This window comes from Balaenoptera physalus (genome assembly GCF_965194825.1).
Source record: "Balaenoptera physalus genome assembly, chromosome: X".
Classification (NCBI taxonomy): domain Eukaryota; kingdom Metazoa; phylum Chordata; class Mammalia; order Artiodactyla; family Balaenopteridae; genus Balaenoptera; species Balaenoptera physalus.
In genome coordinates this window covers 89,376,732-89,391,582 of record NC_138903.1, presented here as the reverse complement: position 1 = coordinate 89,391,582, position 14,851 = coordinate 89,376,732, and the positions used below count along the sequence as shown (strand labels likewise).

At 41.6% G+C, this 14,851-nt stretch overlaps 1 protein-coding gene across 3 annotated transcripts; it reads left to right on the top strand.

Moving 5' to 3' along the window:
- Window positions 1-6,747: 6,747 nt before the first annotated feature.
- Window positions 6,748-11,863, top strand: TSPAN6 (tetraspanin 6). 3 transcript variants are annotated; one of them, XM_082445910.1, is made up of 8 exons: window positions 6,748-6,982; window positions 7,903-8,091; window positions 8,349-8,423; window positions 9,266-9,364; window positions 9,652-9,786; window positions 10,099-10,182; window positions 10,896-11,001; window positions 11,639-11,863. In XM_082445910.1, the coding sequence occupies exons 1-7, from the start codon at window positions 6,896-6,898 to the stop codon at window positions 10,962-10,964; spliced, it is 738 nt and encodes a 245-aa protein (XP_082302036.1). In that variant the 5' UTR covers window positions 6,748-6,895; the 3' UTR covers window positions 10,965-11,001; window positions 11,639-11,863. The 3 variants fall into 3 exon arrangements, with proteins under 3 accessions (XP_082302036.1, XP_082302037.1, XP_082302038.1); XM_082445911.1 differs by having other exon boundaries at window positions 6,750-6,982; window positions 7,903-7,944; XM_082445912.1 differs by lacking the exon at window positions 7,903-8,091 and having other exon boundaries at window positions 6,750-6,982.
- Window positions 11,864-14,851: the final 2,988 nt, after the last annotated feature.

The following is a 14,851-nucleotide window of genomic DNA, read 5'->3' as shown; positions in this document are numbered from 1 at the left end:
TATGTATACTTATATCCCCATATCCCCTCCCTCTTGTGTCTCCCTCCCACCCTCCCTATCCCACCCCTCTAGGTGGTCACAAAGCACCGAGGTGATCTCCCTGTGCCATGTGGCTGCTTCTCACTAGAGATCTATTTTACATTTGGTAGTGTATATATGTCCATGCCACTCTCTCGCTTCATCCCACCTTGCCCTTCCCCCTCCCCGTGTCCTCAAGTCCATTCTCTACATCTGCGTCTTTATTCCTGTCCTGCCTCTAGGTTCTTCAGAGCCATTTTTTTTTTTTTTAGATTTCATATATATGTGTTAACATACGGTATTTGTTTTTCTCCTTCTGACTTACTTCACTCTGTATGACAGTCTCTAGATCCATCCACGTCTCAACAAATGACTCAATTTCGTTCCTTTTTATGGCTGAGTAATATTCCATTGTATATATGTACCACAACTTCTTTATCCATTCGTCTGTTGATGGGCATTTAGGTTGCTTCCATGACCTGGCTATTGTAAATAGTGCTGCAATGAACATTCGGGTGCATGTGTCTTTTTGAATTACGGTTTTCTCTGGGTATATGCCCAGTAGTGGGATTGCTGGGTCGTATGGTAGTTCTAATTTTAGTTTTTAAAGGAACCTCCATACTGCTCTCCATAGTGGCTGTAACAAAAATGTTCTGAACTACAATTGTGTGTGTTTAGTGGACCAACCTTCATTGGACATCTACTATAAGCTAAGAACCGGAGGACAGTGATGAGTAAAAACTGTGTGATTCTTGATCTTATGGAGCTTACTCTCCAGCTCCCAGAGGGTTTATGTTAACTACGGGAGAGAAGGGGGACACAAACAATTAGAAAATTGTATAAGACCATATAAATTTCCAAAAGCTATGGAATACACTGTGAGGTCTCTGTGGGAAGACATGGGCCGTGGTCTGCTCTCAGGCCAGGGAAATGACATATACAAGGGCTCATTGTTAGCTCAGAGGGGAGATGGGTTCAGGGGAGCAGTAGGAAACAAAGTTGAATAAATACAGTAGGGCCAGATTGTGAGGCCCTTGAAATCAGATATAGTAGTTTACATTAAACTTATGTGTTAGGAAATAGTGAATCTATTAAATGAGTGTGTGTGTGTGTGTGTGTGTGTGACAGAGAGTGTGAGAGAGAGAGAGAAAGAGAGACAGAGAGAGGAGAGAGAGCTAGTGAATGAGTAGAGGAATAAATTCTACCAGGGTTGTTTTCTTTCTAAAAAAAACCCTTTGGGCTTCCCTGGTGGCGCAGTGGTTGAGACTCTGCCTGCCAATGCAGGGGACACGGGTTCGAGCCCTGGTCTGGGAAAATCCCACATGCCGTGGAGCAGCTGGGCCCGTGAGCCACAATTACTGAGCCTGCGCGTCTGGAACCTGTGCTCCGCAACAAGAGAGGCTGTGATAGTGAGAGGCCCGTGCACCGCGATGAAGAGTGGCCCCTGCTTGCCGCAACTAGAGAAAGCCCTCGCACAGAAACGAAGACCCAACACAGCCATAAAAAAAAAAAAAAAAAAAAAGAATGGAAATCTTAAAAAAAAAAAAAAAACAACACCCTTCACTGGCTCCCTCTTGGCAGAGTATAGTCCCAGCTCTTAGCAGGGCACACTGTGCCCCGCACAAGCAAACCCCACCTATGTCCTCAGCCTAGTTTTAAACATTCACCCCATGACTCCTCATTCTGGACACACTGAACTTCTTGCTCTTCCTTTCACACTGTGGTAGCTTGGAGCAGATATATTTACTCTACCCTGTAACCCTTTCCCTTCTTTCCTGGGCTGTTGAGACCGTATCCATCATTGCTGCTGAGAAACTTCCTTCAGCCCACCCCAGCCAGAACTGGTTTACTTCACCTTCCTTTCTATCATATCACTCTGTACATGTCTCAATTACAGGATTTATCACACTTATTGTCACTGTTGATATATGACAATCTCTGTCCCCTATTCTACTAGTCTGTTCATCTCAGAGTCATCTCTGTCCCCTACTAGACTGTGAGTGGGACCATGGCATAGTCTTCTTCATTCCCCCAGCACCAAACACAGAGTCCAGCACGTGCTAAGATGAGGATGCTGCATAAGGCCTCATGTCCCACTTAGGGCTGGAAGGAGCAGGGCACAGGGGTGGCAGAGAGAGATTAAAGAAAAAAATGAAGGAGAAGATTATGGAAATCATAGGGAGATCAAAGTAAGTGGATAAATGAGACAAGAGGGGCAGCATTTGTATGAAGCACTGGGATGGGTAATATGAAGACCTTGCTCAAAACAGATGGGCTCAATTTAAAAAACCAACATTTCTTCAGCACCTACTATGTGTGGGTAACACTATGTTAGACACTGTGGGAGATATAAAGTTAAACAAAACACCTCTCCCTATGATTTGGTTGGGAAGATAAGACAAAGACTGGCAACATTCATGCATACAAATACAAAGTTTTAAGGTTCTTAAAGTTCAGTATCATTTTCAACTTCAAGACTTTTAATATGAAGCCCCTCAGCAGTCAATAAGGTATTGTTTTAAGAAATATTAGATATGGAAACTGACTTGCCTAGTTGAGATCTCAGCAAAGCTCAACAAGCCCAGACTTGAAACAATTTTCTTAGAAAGTGGACTAAGACAAATTGACATGGAAATGTAAATTTTAATACCATTTAGGAGTATTTCTCATTTCTCTGTGTCTCAAACTGTATATTATGAGCCTTTTTGAAAGAGGCAAGATCAAGGCTGGAAAGGGAAGAAAGGATTCATAGAGAATCTGAAAAGACAAGAGGAATAAAAAGATATTCCTATTCAGGAAACTAATTTTTAAAACTGTACCTATGAATTATCTGTTTAAATGATGATATTTAAATTATGTGTTTAAATGATGTTTATCTGATGGCTGTAATGTAAAATATGACACTTTAAGAAAATAAGTAGAAGATGCTTTTAGATTTTACGATAGGCACTTAGCCAAAGGTAATTGGAGGGATTCTAGAAAAGGTATTAGAAAATGAAAATGGTAAGATCATTATGTGAATAAGAGATAAGATGCATTCTGTGCGAAATGCCTGATGTCTTTTTACTGGTTCCTAAGACAAGCAGTAGTAATGTCCCAAGACATTATCAACTTAATTTTTCTGGTTTATGTCAGTGCGACACTGGGATGGCTTAGACATTTAGTTTTTAATTTCATTTAACTTAATCAAACCTTGACTGACTACTAAGTGGTTAGCCTCAGAGACCAGCTATGACCAATGAGCTGAACAAGGATTGGTTGAGCACCAAAGGAGCTCATCAACTGAGCATTGTGTCCTAGGGTTCTGGAGAGTATAAAAGGGGGCGCAGTAGTTTCTGAACAACGGGATGTAAGACAGGTAAGTAGAGAAAAAGCAGGTACTGAAAGTAGGTACTGTAGTAATGGACTAAGGGTATGAGTTAACGTGAGTAGTCACAGTATAAGCACTGATGTTAAAGAAAAAGGTATGTGTGTGGGCCGGGGTCGGGGGTTGGGGGGAGGACGCTCTCATTGAGTTGGGTTTGAGCTGAACCTTAAGTTGGGGGGGCAGGAATTTTGAGTTTGGAGAGTGGGAAGTGAGCAGGGAACAGATCTTATTTATTGGGGAAGATAATCATAGTGGCTTATTGTGGAACAGAAAATTCACTTTGGAAAAGCTGTAGGAAATAAGTTGACACATGTGCTGGGGGAGGCATCATTTAAATGCCAAAGAAAAACGTTTAATCTAATCTTGAAAGTTACACGAAGTTAATAGGGAAGGGACACAAATCTATACTAAATATTGAATGTAAAACAAGCAGCAACAATACTTGAGGAAGGTGTCTTCTTTTTTTCCTACATTTTCGGCATCAAACATGTTCTTGTGCTCAGAAAAGAGGGAGAAATTAAGAGGCTGAACCAGAAGAACTATTGAACTCTCTACCACTCTGGGATGCGCAGGATTACCTCCTAGGTGATTGGGCTATTGAGTGAAGGCAAAAGTAAAATTCAACAAAAAACCCCAAGCACGAGGCAGAATTGGGGAAACCATTGAGGTTCTTGTGCTTCAGGGGCTGCAAAGAGCCCTTGTTTGTGTTTAAATGTACAATGGCAGCCATGTCTCATCACAGAGTGGGCCCCATTTCTGATGAGGGAAACAGAAGTTGCCAGGGCTTAGTCCTAGGCAAGTTACTTAGCCTCTTTGAACCTGTCTCCTCATCTGTAAAATGTGGGCAGTGGTAGTCCTCACCTCACAATAAGGGCTTTTGTAATGTAAGCATGAGGCAACGCTTGTTGATTGCTTAGCAACGGTGGTTGGTACATAGTCAATGCTCAATACTGTAGTCATTATTAATACTTTAAAGAATAATCTTATAACCTAGAGAATTACTTGTTACATTGCCTAGATGGGATGAGACGCCCCTTTGTCTGGGTTTGGACCCAGACCTAGGCCTAAATTTGAACTAAACTGAACTTCTGGGTTTGGTGGCATGGCAATGGGGTGGGGTGGGGGGGAGTAGCAGGGTGGGAGGCTCTGGTGCAAGGTGTTGTGGCCATAGGAATATTAAATTCCATGTCAGCTCTCGGTTTAATTTGGCACCGACTGCTATTCAAACAAAGCAGCGTTGTGAGTGGCAGAGGAAGGGAGAGGAGGAAAATCAACACATTCTTGGAAATAAGATGTGGCTTTTGCTTTGACTATTTTGTTTTTTCTTCAGCCACAGAAGTATTTATTTGCTCTCAGGCTCACAATGAAAATCCCTTTCAGGACATGGTACAAACCTAAGCTTCAGAGGAAACTTCCATTTAAGATGACAAGAATTTAGCAAGACTTCCCTTGATACTTTTTTGTTTTAATATGAGAACCCCTCAGATAGTGCTATTTAGTTTAGGGAGACAGCTTTAATTATACTTAGAGCCCCCCTCAACCTCATTTCCTGTAGCTATGGCATATGTGGTACTTTAAAAGTTGATGTCTGCCTTATGCCTGATGACCTTGGCTTAGTGTTTACAAGGTGTACAGATGTATCATTTACCCATTCTCTCCATGTATTTATGTGTTAGGCTTTTCTAATTTTAGGATAAGATTTTAGTATAAAGTGTGGCAGTGCAATAATTCTCCAGTAGTTGCTCTCTTGGACCTCAGACATCTGGCATGGTGCTATAGGAGCTGGTCCTAGGTCAATATTTGAAGCACAGGGAAGCTCTGTGTGACCAAGTTAATGGAACTTTCCTGTTTTCTGGTTCTGTGGTATATGTTTAAAGCAAGGTTTCGAGCAAAAAAGTTTAGGTATCCATCTCTTCTTCACTAATGCAGGACTTATTGCCATAGTAATACAGTAAATGCCCATTTGTAATGTTAAGCTTGTGTCAATGATGATGTAAATTGGTTGGTTAGGAAACTGATACTGTCTTCTAATCCCACCCCCCTAGAAATAACACACACACACACACACACACACACACACACACACACACACACACTCGACACAGTTTCTTCCCTCAAAGAGCTTATACTTTAGTTGAGAAACCAGACCTTAATAGATTAAAAAAAAAATCCCTCTCCTGAGGTTTCCAGTATTTAGGAGACCGTGAAGAGGGCTGGTTTTTTTTTTTTTTTTTTTTTATTCCACTTTATCCCAAAGTCTGACTTCGGGCTGCCTGTGGATATAAGGGACCGGAAACTTTCTGGTGATTCATTCTCATCCTGTAAGCAGTTTAAGTCCTTAGGAACACGTGGTCTCAAGTTCTAGGAAGATCTAAGCAATTGGGAGAATTTCTTGGGGATGAGCAGACACCAAATACCATATACAGCTTGTATAATAGGGGAGATGACTGCAAAGCACAGTTAGCTCTAGTTTTGGCTTTGCCATTAGTTGTATGACCTATGATTTCAGCCTCTTTGTGATCAGCTGGTTCTTGATCTGAAAAACCAGAAGGCTGGAATAATACAGTGCCTTTCAGTTTTAACATTTAAAAGGGGGTCACATTTACCTGGTATTCTCTGTAGCGCCCTCCCTTTTTGAAGTTTGTAGCTAATAGCTGAACTTACATTTCAGGATTAAGTACTTTAAAACACTTTTCCTCAACTCTCAAGTCACTTAGAGGATAAGGGAGGAGAGGGATAAAGGAGCTTGGCCAATTCTTGTAGAGAAATTCTAAAATTCATTATCTTTCATACCTACCTTTGGAATTCGTACAAGTGATTATTTCTTATTATTCTTATGCCCCCTCCCCACCTCATAAAACAATGTTCAAAAATCGAAAAGCACAAAACAGGAGAAAGGAATCAGCGTAATTCTACCATTCAGGTAAATTGCAGTTTTCCTTTCGGTTTTTGTCTAAAAACATGTGACTGGACGTATCGCTCTGCGATCTGCTTTTGTTTCTCTTTGGAAATATATTTCTTGAGAGTATTTTGCTATGTCATAAAATATTCTTAGGTCACTTTTAACCTCTTTCCATTTCTGTTTTTCCTTCTAGGGCTCCAGGGGCCGGCGAGGCCGAATCTCAGAGCGCTGCTGGTGCTGCTGGTGCCGCTGGTGATAGAAACAATATGATGCAGTTATAAGGTCAGGGGGAGGGGTGGCGGGCGGGAAATATTCCTTGAGCGAAAAAATGAAGCAAGCTCCCCTTTGAAGATCTAAGAAATTTCCGACACTAGAACCTTTTGTGTAGAGTTTTCGGCAACCTTCGGCAGGGGGCGCTCGGAAATTGTCGTCACTTTCCGGACAGCCTCCCGGGCCTTGCCCTCTAGAAAACTGTACAGTGTTTCCGGCTCTTCTCAGTCGCAGACGCTCGTAACTTTTCGGCACTTTCCGGGGAGACTCGGGGGCTCCGCGCCTCGCTCACTCTGTTCCGATCGCCTGGCGCGGTGGGGCAGGGTCTCGGGCTAGTCATGGCGTCCCCGTCTCGGAGGCTGCAGACCAAACCGGTCATCACTTGTTTCAAGAGCGTCCTCTTGATCTACACATTCATCTTCTGGGTGAGAGACGGAGACGCCAGGGGACGGGAGGGGATCCCGGGCTGGGGTCGTGCGGGGGTGGGGGGGTGACCCCAAGCGGAGGGAGCTCGGATCGGGGGTGGGGAGGGGAGGCGCTGGTGGGGCTGGGGCGGCGGTCGCTGCTGGGACCCCGGCGCTGGTGACGACGTGCTGGGGCTTGAGCTCGGGCTCGGGCATCTCGCCCGCGCGGGTCGCGGTGTCGGGCGACGGCAGCCGAGAGGCTGAGCCGGGACCCAGACGTGCCTAGCGTTGGAATTCGATCCGGGGGGCGAGTAAGGGAGTGAATCCCCCCAGAGCAAACAGAGGGTGTCCCCGGACCGTTGGAGAGGCAAGGCTTGCCCGGCCCCGGTGAGGGCTCGCTTGCATAATAGTCTTTTTCTTTTCACTGCTTCATAAGAGGGGAGTATTTCGCAGGTAAGTATGGTAATGGCTCCACTCCCGCCAATCTGTCCTTGGGCTTGCTTTGTGTACCATCCCTTTGTACCCTGTGCTCATCTCTGAACTGGGGGGAAGGGGAAAGTTTCTGGAACTCTTAGAAACACTCCCCCCACCCCCCACCCCCACCTGCGGAAAGGTTTTCTTCCTAAGGCGGGTGTAAAACAGTTAAGTTTTGATCCCTAGGGCAAAAAAAACAGATAAAGTTTAAGAATTTTGTCAAGGTGCCTTCTCTAGCTGCCCCTTAGTTTTGTCCTGGCCACAGCGATCCAGCGTGTGGATTTATCAAGGCCTGTTCTTGTGTACAGCCCCACCCCCTTGTCTACCATATCCCAGCCACAGCTCTTTGGCCACAGACTGCTACATCAATTCTCACACCTATTGTTTCTTAAACACCTAGTGGTTTGTGGTTTGAAGATGTTGCTGTATACAGTGTGTAACTCTCAATTCTCTGATTTCCCACATAGATCACTGGTGTTATCCTTCTTGCTGTTGGCATTTGGGGCAAGGTGAGCCTAGAGAATTATTTTTCCCTTTTAAATGAGAAGGCCACCAATGTCCCCTTCGTGCTCATTGGCACTGGCACTGTCATTATTCTTTTGGGCACCTTCGGCTGTTTTGCTACCTGCCGAGCTTCTGCATGGATGCTAAAACTGGTGAGTCCTTGCTTTCTTAGAATTGGTTGTTGGTTTTTGAAAAGGCTTATATGTTGTAGGCTTTGTTTCTTGGAACTAGGCATGGCCCTTTTTGATTTTTCCTCTTCCTTATGAAAACTTAGCAAGTAACAGTGTAGCTGCCAATTCCCACCTTTGTTGTGTTTTCCCTGCCCTTTTCCATAAAAACGTGCTGAACATTGACTCCCTTTGCAGCTGTGATGTATAGACTGACTTGGACTTTTCTTTTTATCCTGCAGTATGCAATGTTTCTGACTCTCATTTTTTTGGTTGAACTGGTCGCTGCCATCGTAGGATTTGTTTTCAGACATGAGGTAAACTTGAGTTTGGGAACCTTAATATGTGAAAATTTATCCTCTAAGAGATAAAGCTGGATAAATTTAAGTAATAGAGTTAAGCGACAGCTTTCACTAGTTTAAAAAATCACTTACAGCTGTGTTTAAAGCTGACTTTTCAACCTGTAGCTGACAGTAATGACTTTCTGGTAAAAAAAACCTAGCCCACTTTTTTGGTAAAGACTGATAGTCACCAGAAGAAAATTGAAGGTACCCGTAATTATTTGTATTTGCAGTCATTTTTCTGTGTATAAGTACCTATTAAAGTGTAGATAGTACAATTTATAACTTTAGTGATAGGAAAATATTTAAAGCACAAAATTGATAACACAAAATTGATACCTTCTCCACTCATCAAAACCTTAATAAATCTGGGGTTAGGAAGTCATTCAATGAGTACCGAGGGCTCATCAGTGAGAGTGGTAGTGCAAAGTGGTAGTGCATTCTCCCAGAGTGAGATTTTGTAGCTTAAAAAATAATCCCATAGGCATCAAATGTGTACTCAATTGAAAGTGAAGAAAGATTGAGGGTGGGAGGAGATACAGCAGAAGGAAGCTGCCACTTGAATAAATATGTGTTCCCATAGCACTTTGAACTTCTAGTCGTTATCATCTTTTACTGGAATGTTTTGCTTAGGAATCCCCTTAGCTAAACTTACATTGCTTAGAAGACAGGATTGGACCATAGAAGTTAATTACCATACACATTGCTGCTATCAAAGATAGGACCATTGGTCGGATGTGGGAATTTCTTATTTGACATAGAAACCAAAAGAACATTCTAAAATCTTTGTTTACTGGCCTTGTGTTTCTTTGCTGTAGATTAAGAACAGCTTTAAGAATAATTATGACAAAGCTTTAAAGCAATATAACGCTACGGGAGATTATAGAAGCGATGCAGTAGACAAGATCCAAAATACGGTAAGTGGTCATAGGTGGTGGCTTCTCAAGAGGGGAACACATTCCTTATTCCCTCAGAGAAGAGGATAGGGCCCTGCCTACCAGACGTTGTCCATTTGTACTGTAGCAGTGAAAGTAAGGCCAGTCCCAAAGTGCTAATCTCATGAATTATAATGCCAATAGAGAACAGCTGCTTTAAAATATGTCTTACGATAGAGATCACCAAGTATAATCTAAGATGATGGTTTAATTGTTTGACTACAAAGTGGTAATGTGAACTATAAATGCTTCTGTTGGATTTTTTTCAGTTGCACTGTTGTGGTGTCACCGACTATAGAGACTGGAAGGATACTAATTATTACTCAGAAAAAGGATTTCCCAAGAGCTGCTGTAAACTTGAAGGTTGTTCTCCTCAGAGAGATGCAGATAAAGTAAACAATGAAGTAAGGAGTAAAACAAGAATTTAATTTTTACTCACAGTACATGTAATCTGAAATAGGGCAGAGCAGGTGTTATTCTCATTGAATAAATGAGGAAACTGAAGCTCAGAAAATTGGTGACTTGATTTCACACTTAAATGCATAATCCAAGGTGGAACCTGTGTTCCTCAAAGGAGACAGGATTTGTTACGAAAGAATACATTTTAATAAAAGAACAACCAAAGGCTAAGGTAGCTCATCTTTCGCAGAGATGTGTGATCAAAGTATTTATTATGGTTTGAGCTGTACTTAATGTTTTTTTTTCTCTTCCATTAGGGTTGTTTTATAAAGGTGATGACCATTATAGAGTCAGAAATGGGAGTTGTTGCGGGAATTTCTTTTGGAGTTGCTTGCTTCCAGGTAAGTCCTTGTAGTTAGGAAATGTTTCATCACTCTTGTTAGGTGTAAGCTATAAGATTTCCACTTTGAAGGCTTCAGTTTTTGCTTCAGGGCCCTGGTTAGCAAGGGCATTTTTAGAGGAGTCATATTTTCACAAAACTCTCAGTTGCTCATCACAGTAGAGATGTAGTAGTTTTGCTCTTTTCATTCCAATTTTTGGTTGTCTTGCATCTTACGTTTTCCCACACTGTTTTCCACAACTACAGAGTTCTCTAAGACCTGCCCTGCTAGGTCTTTCTGAATCTGCACTAATAGCCGCTAGCCATCTTTCAAAAGCTATGTGGCTAGTGGCCACCGTGTTGGACAGAACAGGTATTGCAGAACATTTTCATCATCACAGCACTGTTTTAGAATCCTCCAAGAGAATCTCTGCCTTGATAGATGGACATTTTACTTGATGAGATGCATATTCTAAGCCATATCCTTTTTGCTCTGATAACTGAGAGGAAGAGTAAGAAAAGTTTCCCCAAACTTCAAGATTTTCCTGAGTGATTTTTGTCAGTGGTGGTTGTGAAATCCCAGATCACAATAGTAGTTAGACTTCACTTATATGCTTACTCTAGAAAAAAACTTAAGGAAATTGGTACTGAATTAGCAGTGAAAGGAGAATATACCTGTATCCTGAGGTCTTTAAGCTTTGTGTGTGTTTAATTTTGCTTGTATTTTATTTCCAGCTGATTGGAATCTCTCTAGCCTACTGCCTCTCTCGCGCCATAACAAATAACCAGTATGAGATAGTGTAACCAGCACAACACGGGCCTATTCCTCTCCAACTTTAAGGTGTGTTCATTTTGATGCTCAGCTCTCTCAGTGTTAGTGTTTACTCCAGCCTATACGTGTGATGGATGGACTGAGTTTGCCAAGAAGGTCATGTCCAGCAGTGCATTCAAATGTTATTGGTACTGTGTAACCCTTCATAGGCACTTGTCTCTCAATACAAGTCATGGCCAAAAAGGACAGAAGGGCCTCTCTGGGTTTACCTGCACATGTCAGCCTAAAGATCCTAAGTGGTCCCCTTTCTAACAGATTTGGACCTAGTGTAGAGAAGTGAAGAATCCCAATAGTGACCTGGCAAGTACACTCTGCTCTTGGTCAATATCGGCATTTTCCCCTGGTCTTTTACCGAATTCTCGTTTACTGCAGTCCTCTGGTGGACTGTTACTAGAGCCATAAACTCATCTAGCTTAACTAGATTTTGGAGAAACATGTGCTTCAATAACTTCAGTATTTGAATGGTAAAACGTGAGAACTGTAGCTGGCTGAATTAATCCCTGGGGCGCCCTTCACATTTGAATTGAGCCACTGACTGGGAACACGTGAAGGTCTTCATTAGCAGACTAGATTAAAATGTGTGGAAAGGAGTACAGATATTGAAATTTGGGTTATAAGTAAATTAACTTTTTTTCTTTAATTTTAGGATATTAACATCCCCACCCCCAACCCTGTGAATTACAAGATCGCCTGGATGGAAGACCGACATTTCTTACAGATAGATTGAAAAACTATACCAGTAGTCCGATTCGATCAAGACATTTGCTTGATATGTTCGAAGTCCACCTTTTGTCCCATTCATGTTAGATAGTTGAAATCCCCATGTCACTCTGAAACACTGGAAGAGCTTAGTAAATTGTAAATGAAGCAATACTGTGTTCCTCTTGACTTTTTTTTTTTCTCAGTGTGTGGCTTTTGAAAGGCACTGTGAGTTTGCTGTCAATGTAGTGTGATCGAAAATTGATCCCTCCAAACTGGACCTTTTCCCAGCCAGGGTTATGTGGTGTGATTGTATAATTTGCATCAAGAAGTTAAAATGTTTTCATTAGTCTCTGTTCTGCTGATAGGCAGAGAGTCACATTGTGTAATTTAATTCCAGCCAGCAGTTGAATAACACCCATCATCAGAGTTGCCAAACGGTAGTAACGACGGTCTCTGACCTCTAAGGCACCCAAGACTATAAAAGGCACTACCAGTCCTCTGTGATACACCAGGTTGCAACACAGTTAACACTTTACATTTCTTTGCCTCGAAATTTAGGTATTTATACTAACATTCATATTTCCCCTATTGTTTGAAAAGTTCTAATTATTACTTAATGGTGTCAAGAGTTATTGTATTCTCCTTAGGAATTTAAAGCAACTCATCTTCATTAGCTTCAGCTGGTATTTCCTTACCAGGTTGATAAGAACTGTCAACATTAAGGTTAACTTTTAATAGTCTTAGTTTTGTTTTGTACCTTTGATTAATATAAATCTTTTACACAATAAATAGTGTTTTCCTCTAAAATCATTGTGTTTAACTTTTGGAAAATCTGGGATGGTTGTTTTCCACTGAGAAAGCTAAGCCCCATATTTCTACTTGGAGTACAGTTTTAGATATGAAATATAAAACTGAGGTCTTGACTCTCATTTTAAAAAAGTCCCTGTTTACAAAAACTATTCCCTGTGAAAGGATTACATTCCTTGCTATGAAATAGCATACGCTTAGCATTCTCCTAGAGATCAGACTCTTTTTATTGTATAGTTTACATTAAGAAGTTGGATAGGGAGAGGTATAACTTGTACCTTCAGGCTAGCAAGGAAATTAATAATTAAAATTGGAGTTGGAATGGGGGAGTTCTTTCTTTGGTTTTGAGTTTCTTTACATATCCATTAGTAGAACCTAGCTCATCTGATTGCCACACATTCACACAGTCCTTGAATTTGATGGTAAGGGGGAATCAATCACAGTTATAAGGAAAGTGGATAAAAACTACTAGTTGAAAAAGATTAATAATGAATTTTGGGGTACATGTTTTAAAGTACTTGGAGTTACTGCAGAGAAAGGATATTCTCCATTAAAACATTTGATGCGTGACTTTTTTTTATTGTTTTATTTATTTTTGGCTGTGTTGGGTCTTCGTTGCTGTGCGCGGGCTTTCTCTAGTTGTGGAGAGCGGGGGCTACTCTTCATTGTGGTGCGCGGGCTTCTCACTGCGGTGGCTTCTCTTGCAGAGCACGGGCTCTAGGCACGCAGGCTCAGTAGTTGCAGCACACGGGATTAGTTGCTCCGCGGCATGTGGGATCTTCCCGGACCAGGGCTCGAACCTGTGTCCCCTGCATTGGCAGGCGGATTCTTAACCACTGTGCCACCAGGGAAACCCTGATGGGCAACTTTTGACATAAGGTATAGGGATAAAACAATTGAAAACTAGTGGCTTTCCAAATGCAGTGAATCAGAGTTACTGAAATAAGTGAAGCTAAAGAAGGATTTAAAGGACAATCAGATTTATTTTAAGGATAATCAGCAATTTTCAAATAGCTATTTTTCATTAGGGTGGCCTAGAAGAACCTTTTAAAGTTTTCTTTAGTTTTTTTAAAAGTTAAATATTTTTCCTCATTATTAAAAAGAAAAAAACCCCCAGGACATATGGAAAGTAGGAAGAGAAAAAACACACTGCCTTGCCCTTAAGGTGGGTTGGTGTATTTATTTTTAAGGTGGGTTTATTTTGGATGGCCAATTACAAAAGTCCCTTCTAGTTAAGGTGTGCATGTGCACACTGGGCTGTAAAATCCACCTCCACCTTTGCAGTGTGCCAAAGCTATCCTGTGGGTTGTCTCACTTCCAGGCACCAGGTTGCCCACTGCAAGGCGGCTCTGAGCTCCACTTTGAGAAGCAGAGCTCCACAGGGCATATTTTCTGAAAATGTGGAAAGCTTGGCAGCTTTGGCCTATTCCTGTGAGGGGTTGGGTTTACGTTGTAGGCATCAAACTTTTATGGAAAATAAATCCCTAATACAAGGTATAAATGCCATTTCTGTTTTTCCTCAGAGTTCACACAGGATTCTTTGAGATGATGCTTTTAACCTCCTGTCAGAATCCAAGTTGGTACTTTGACAGTGATGCCGGCCAGCCAAACTGATTAAATTCTGAGAGGCAAAGCAGTGTATGCACTTTTGTGTGTGTGAAACTGAGGAAACTTTGGTTCCTTTGGACTATTCTGTATGGCTTTTGTTTGTATTTGTAGGAAAAAATCTAGCACAAGCTGTAACTACCATTCCTCACGCATACATAAGATACACTGAGATTTGATACTTTTAAAATTTGCTGCCCTTCAAGGTTGACACCTTGCCTGTGATGTAGCAAACCAATCTTTTTTAATTCAAAAAGGAAAACAAAAGGCGAATATATCAGAAAAGAATACATAAACTGAAACACTTTCAGGGAAGTGAGACTTTCATTTTTAAGCCATGGGTCTAAAGCTTCGCCCAGATTCCTCATGAGGGAAAAGCCATTATGATTTAATTATGGCTTTTCTATTAGGTACCCCTACCCTGTGGAGCTTAGTAGACCTCGGCACTTATAAGAGCACAGCAAATGCTAATGAAATGAATGAGGGAGTGAATCTAATTACAATGGCTTCTTAATGTTCTGTGTGAAATAAGTTGTTGATCTAAATATCTCATTCTATATAAGCCACTGTTTATATAATAGAAACCACCTGCCCAGTCAAAAACCACTTAACCTCGGAAACCACTGCTAACTTCCCGTCAAATCACTTTTTGCTGCTTTTCTTTTTTGAAGTCCTTGCTACATGCGAGGCCACCGAAGAGTCTTGGTTTTTGTTTTGACCTTGTAATATCCTGCTTTTCTTCCCT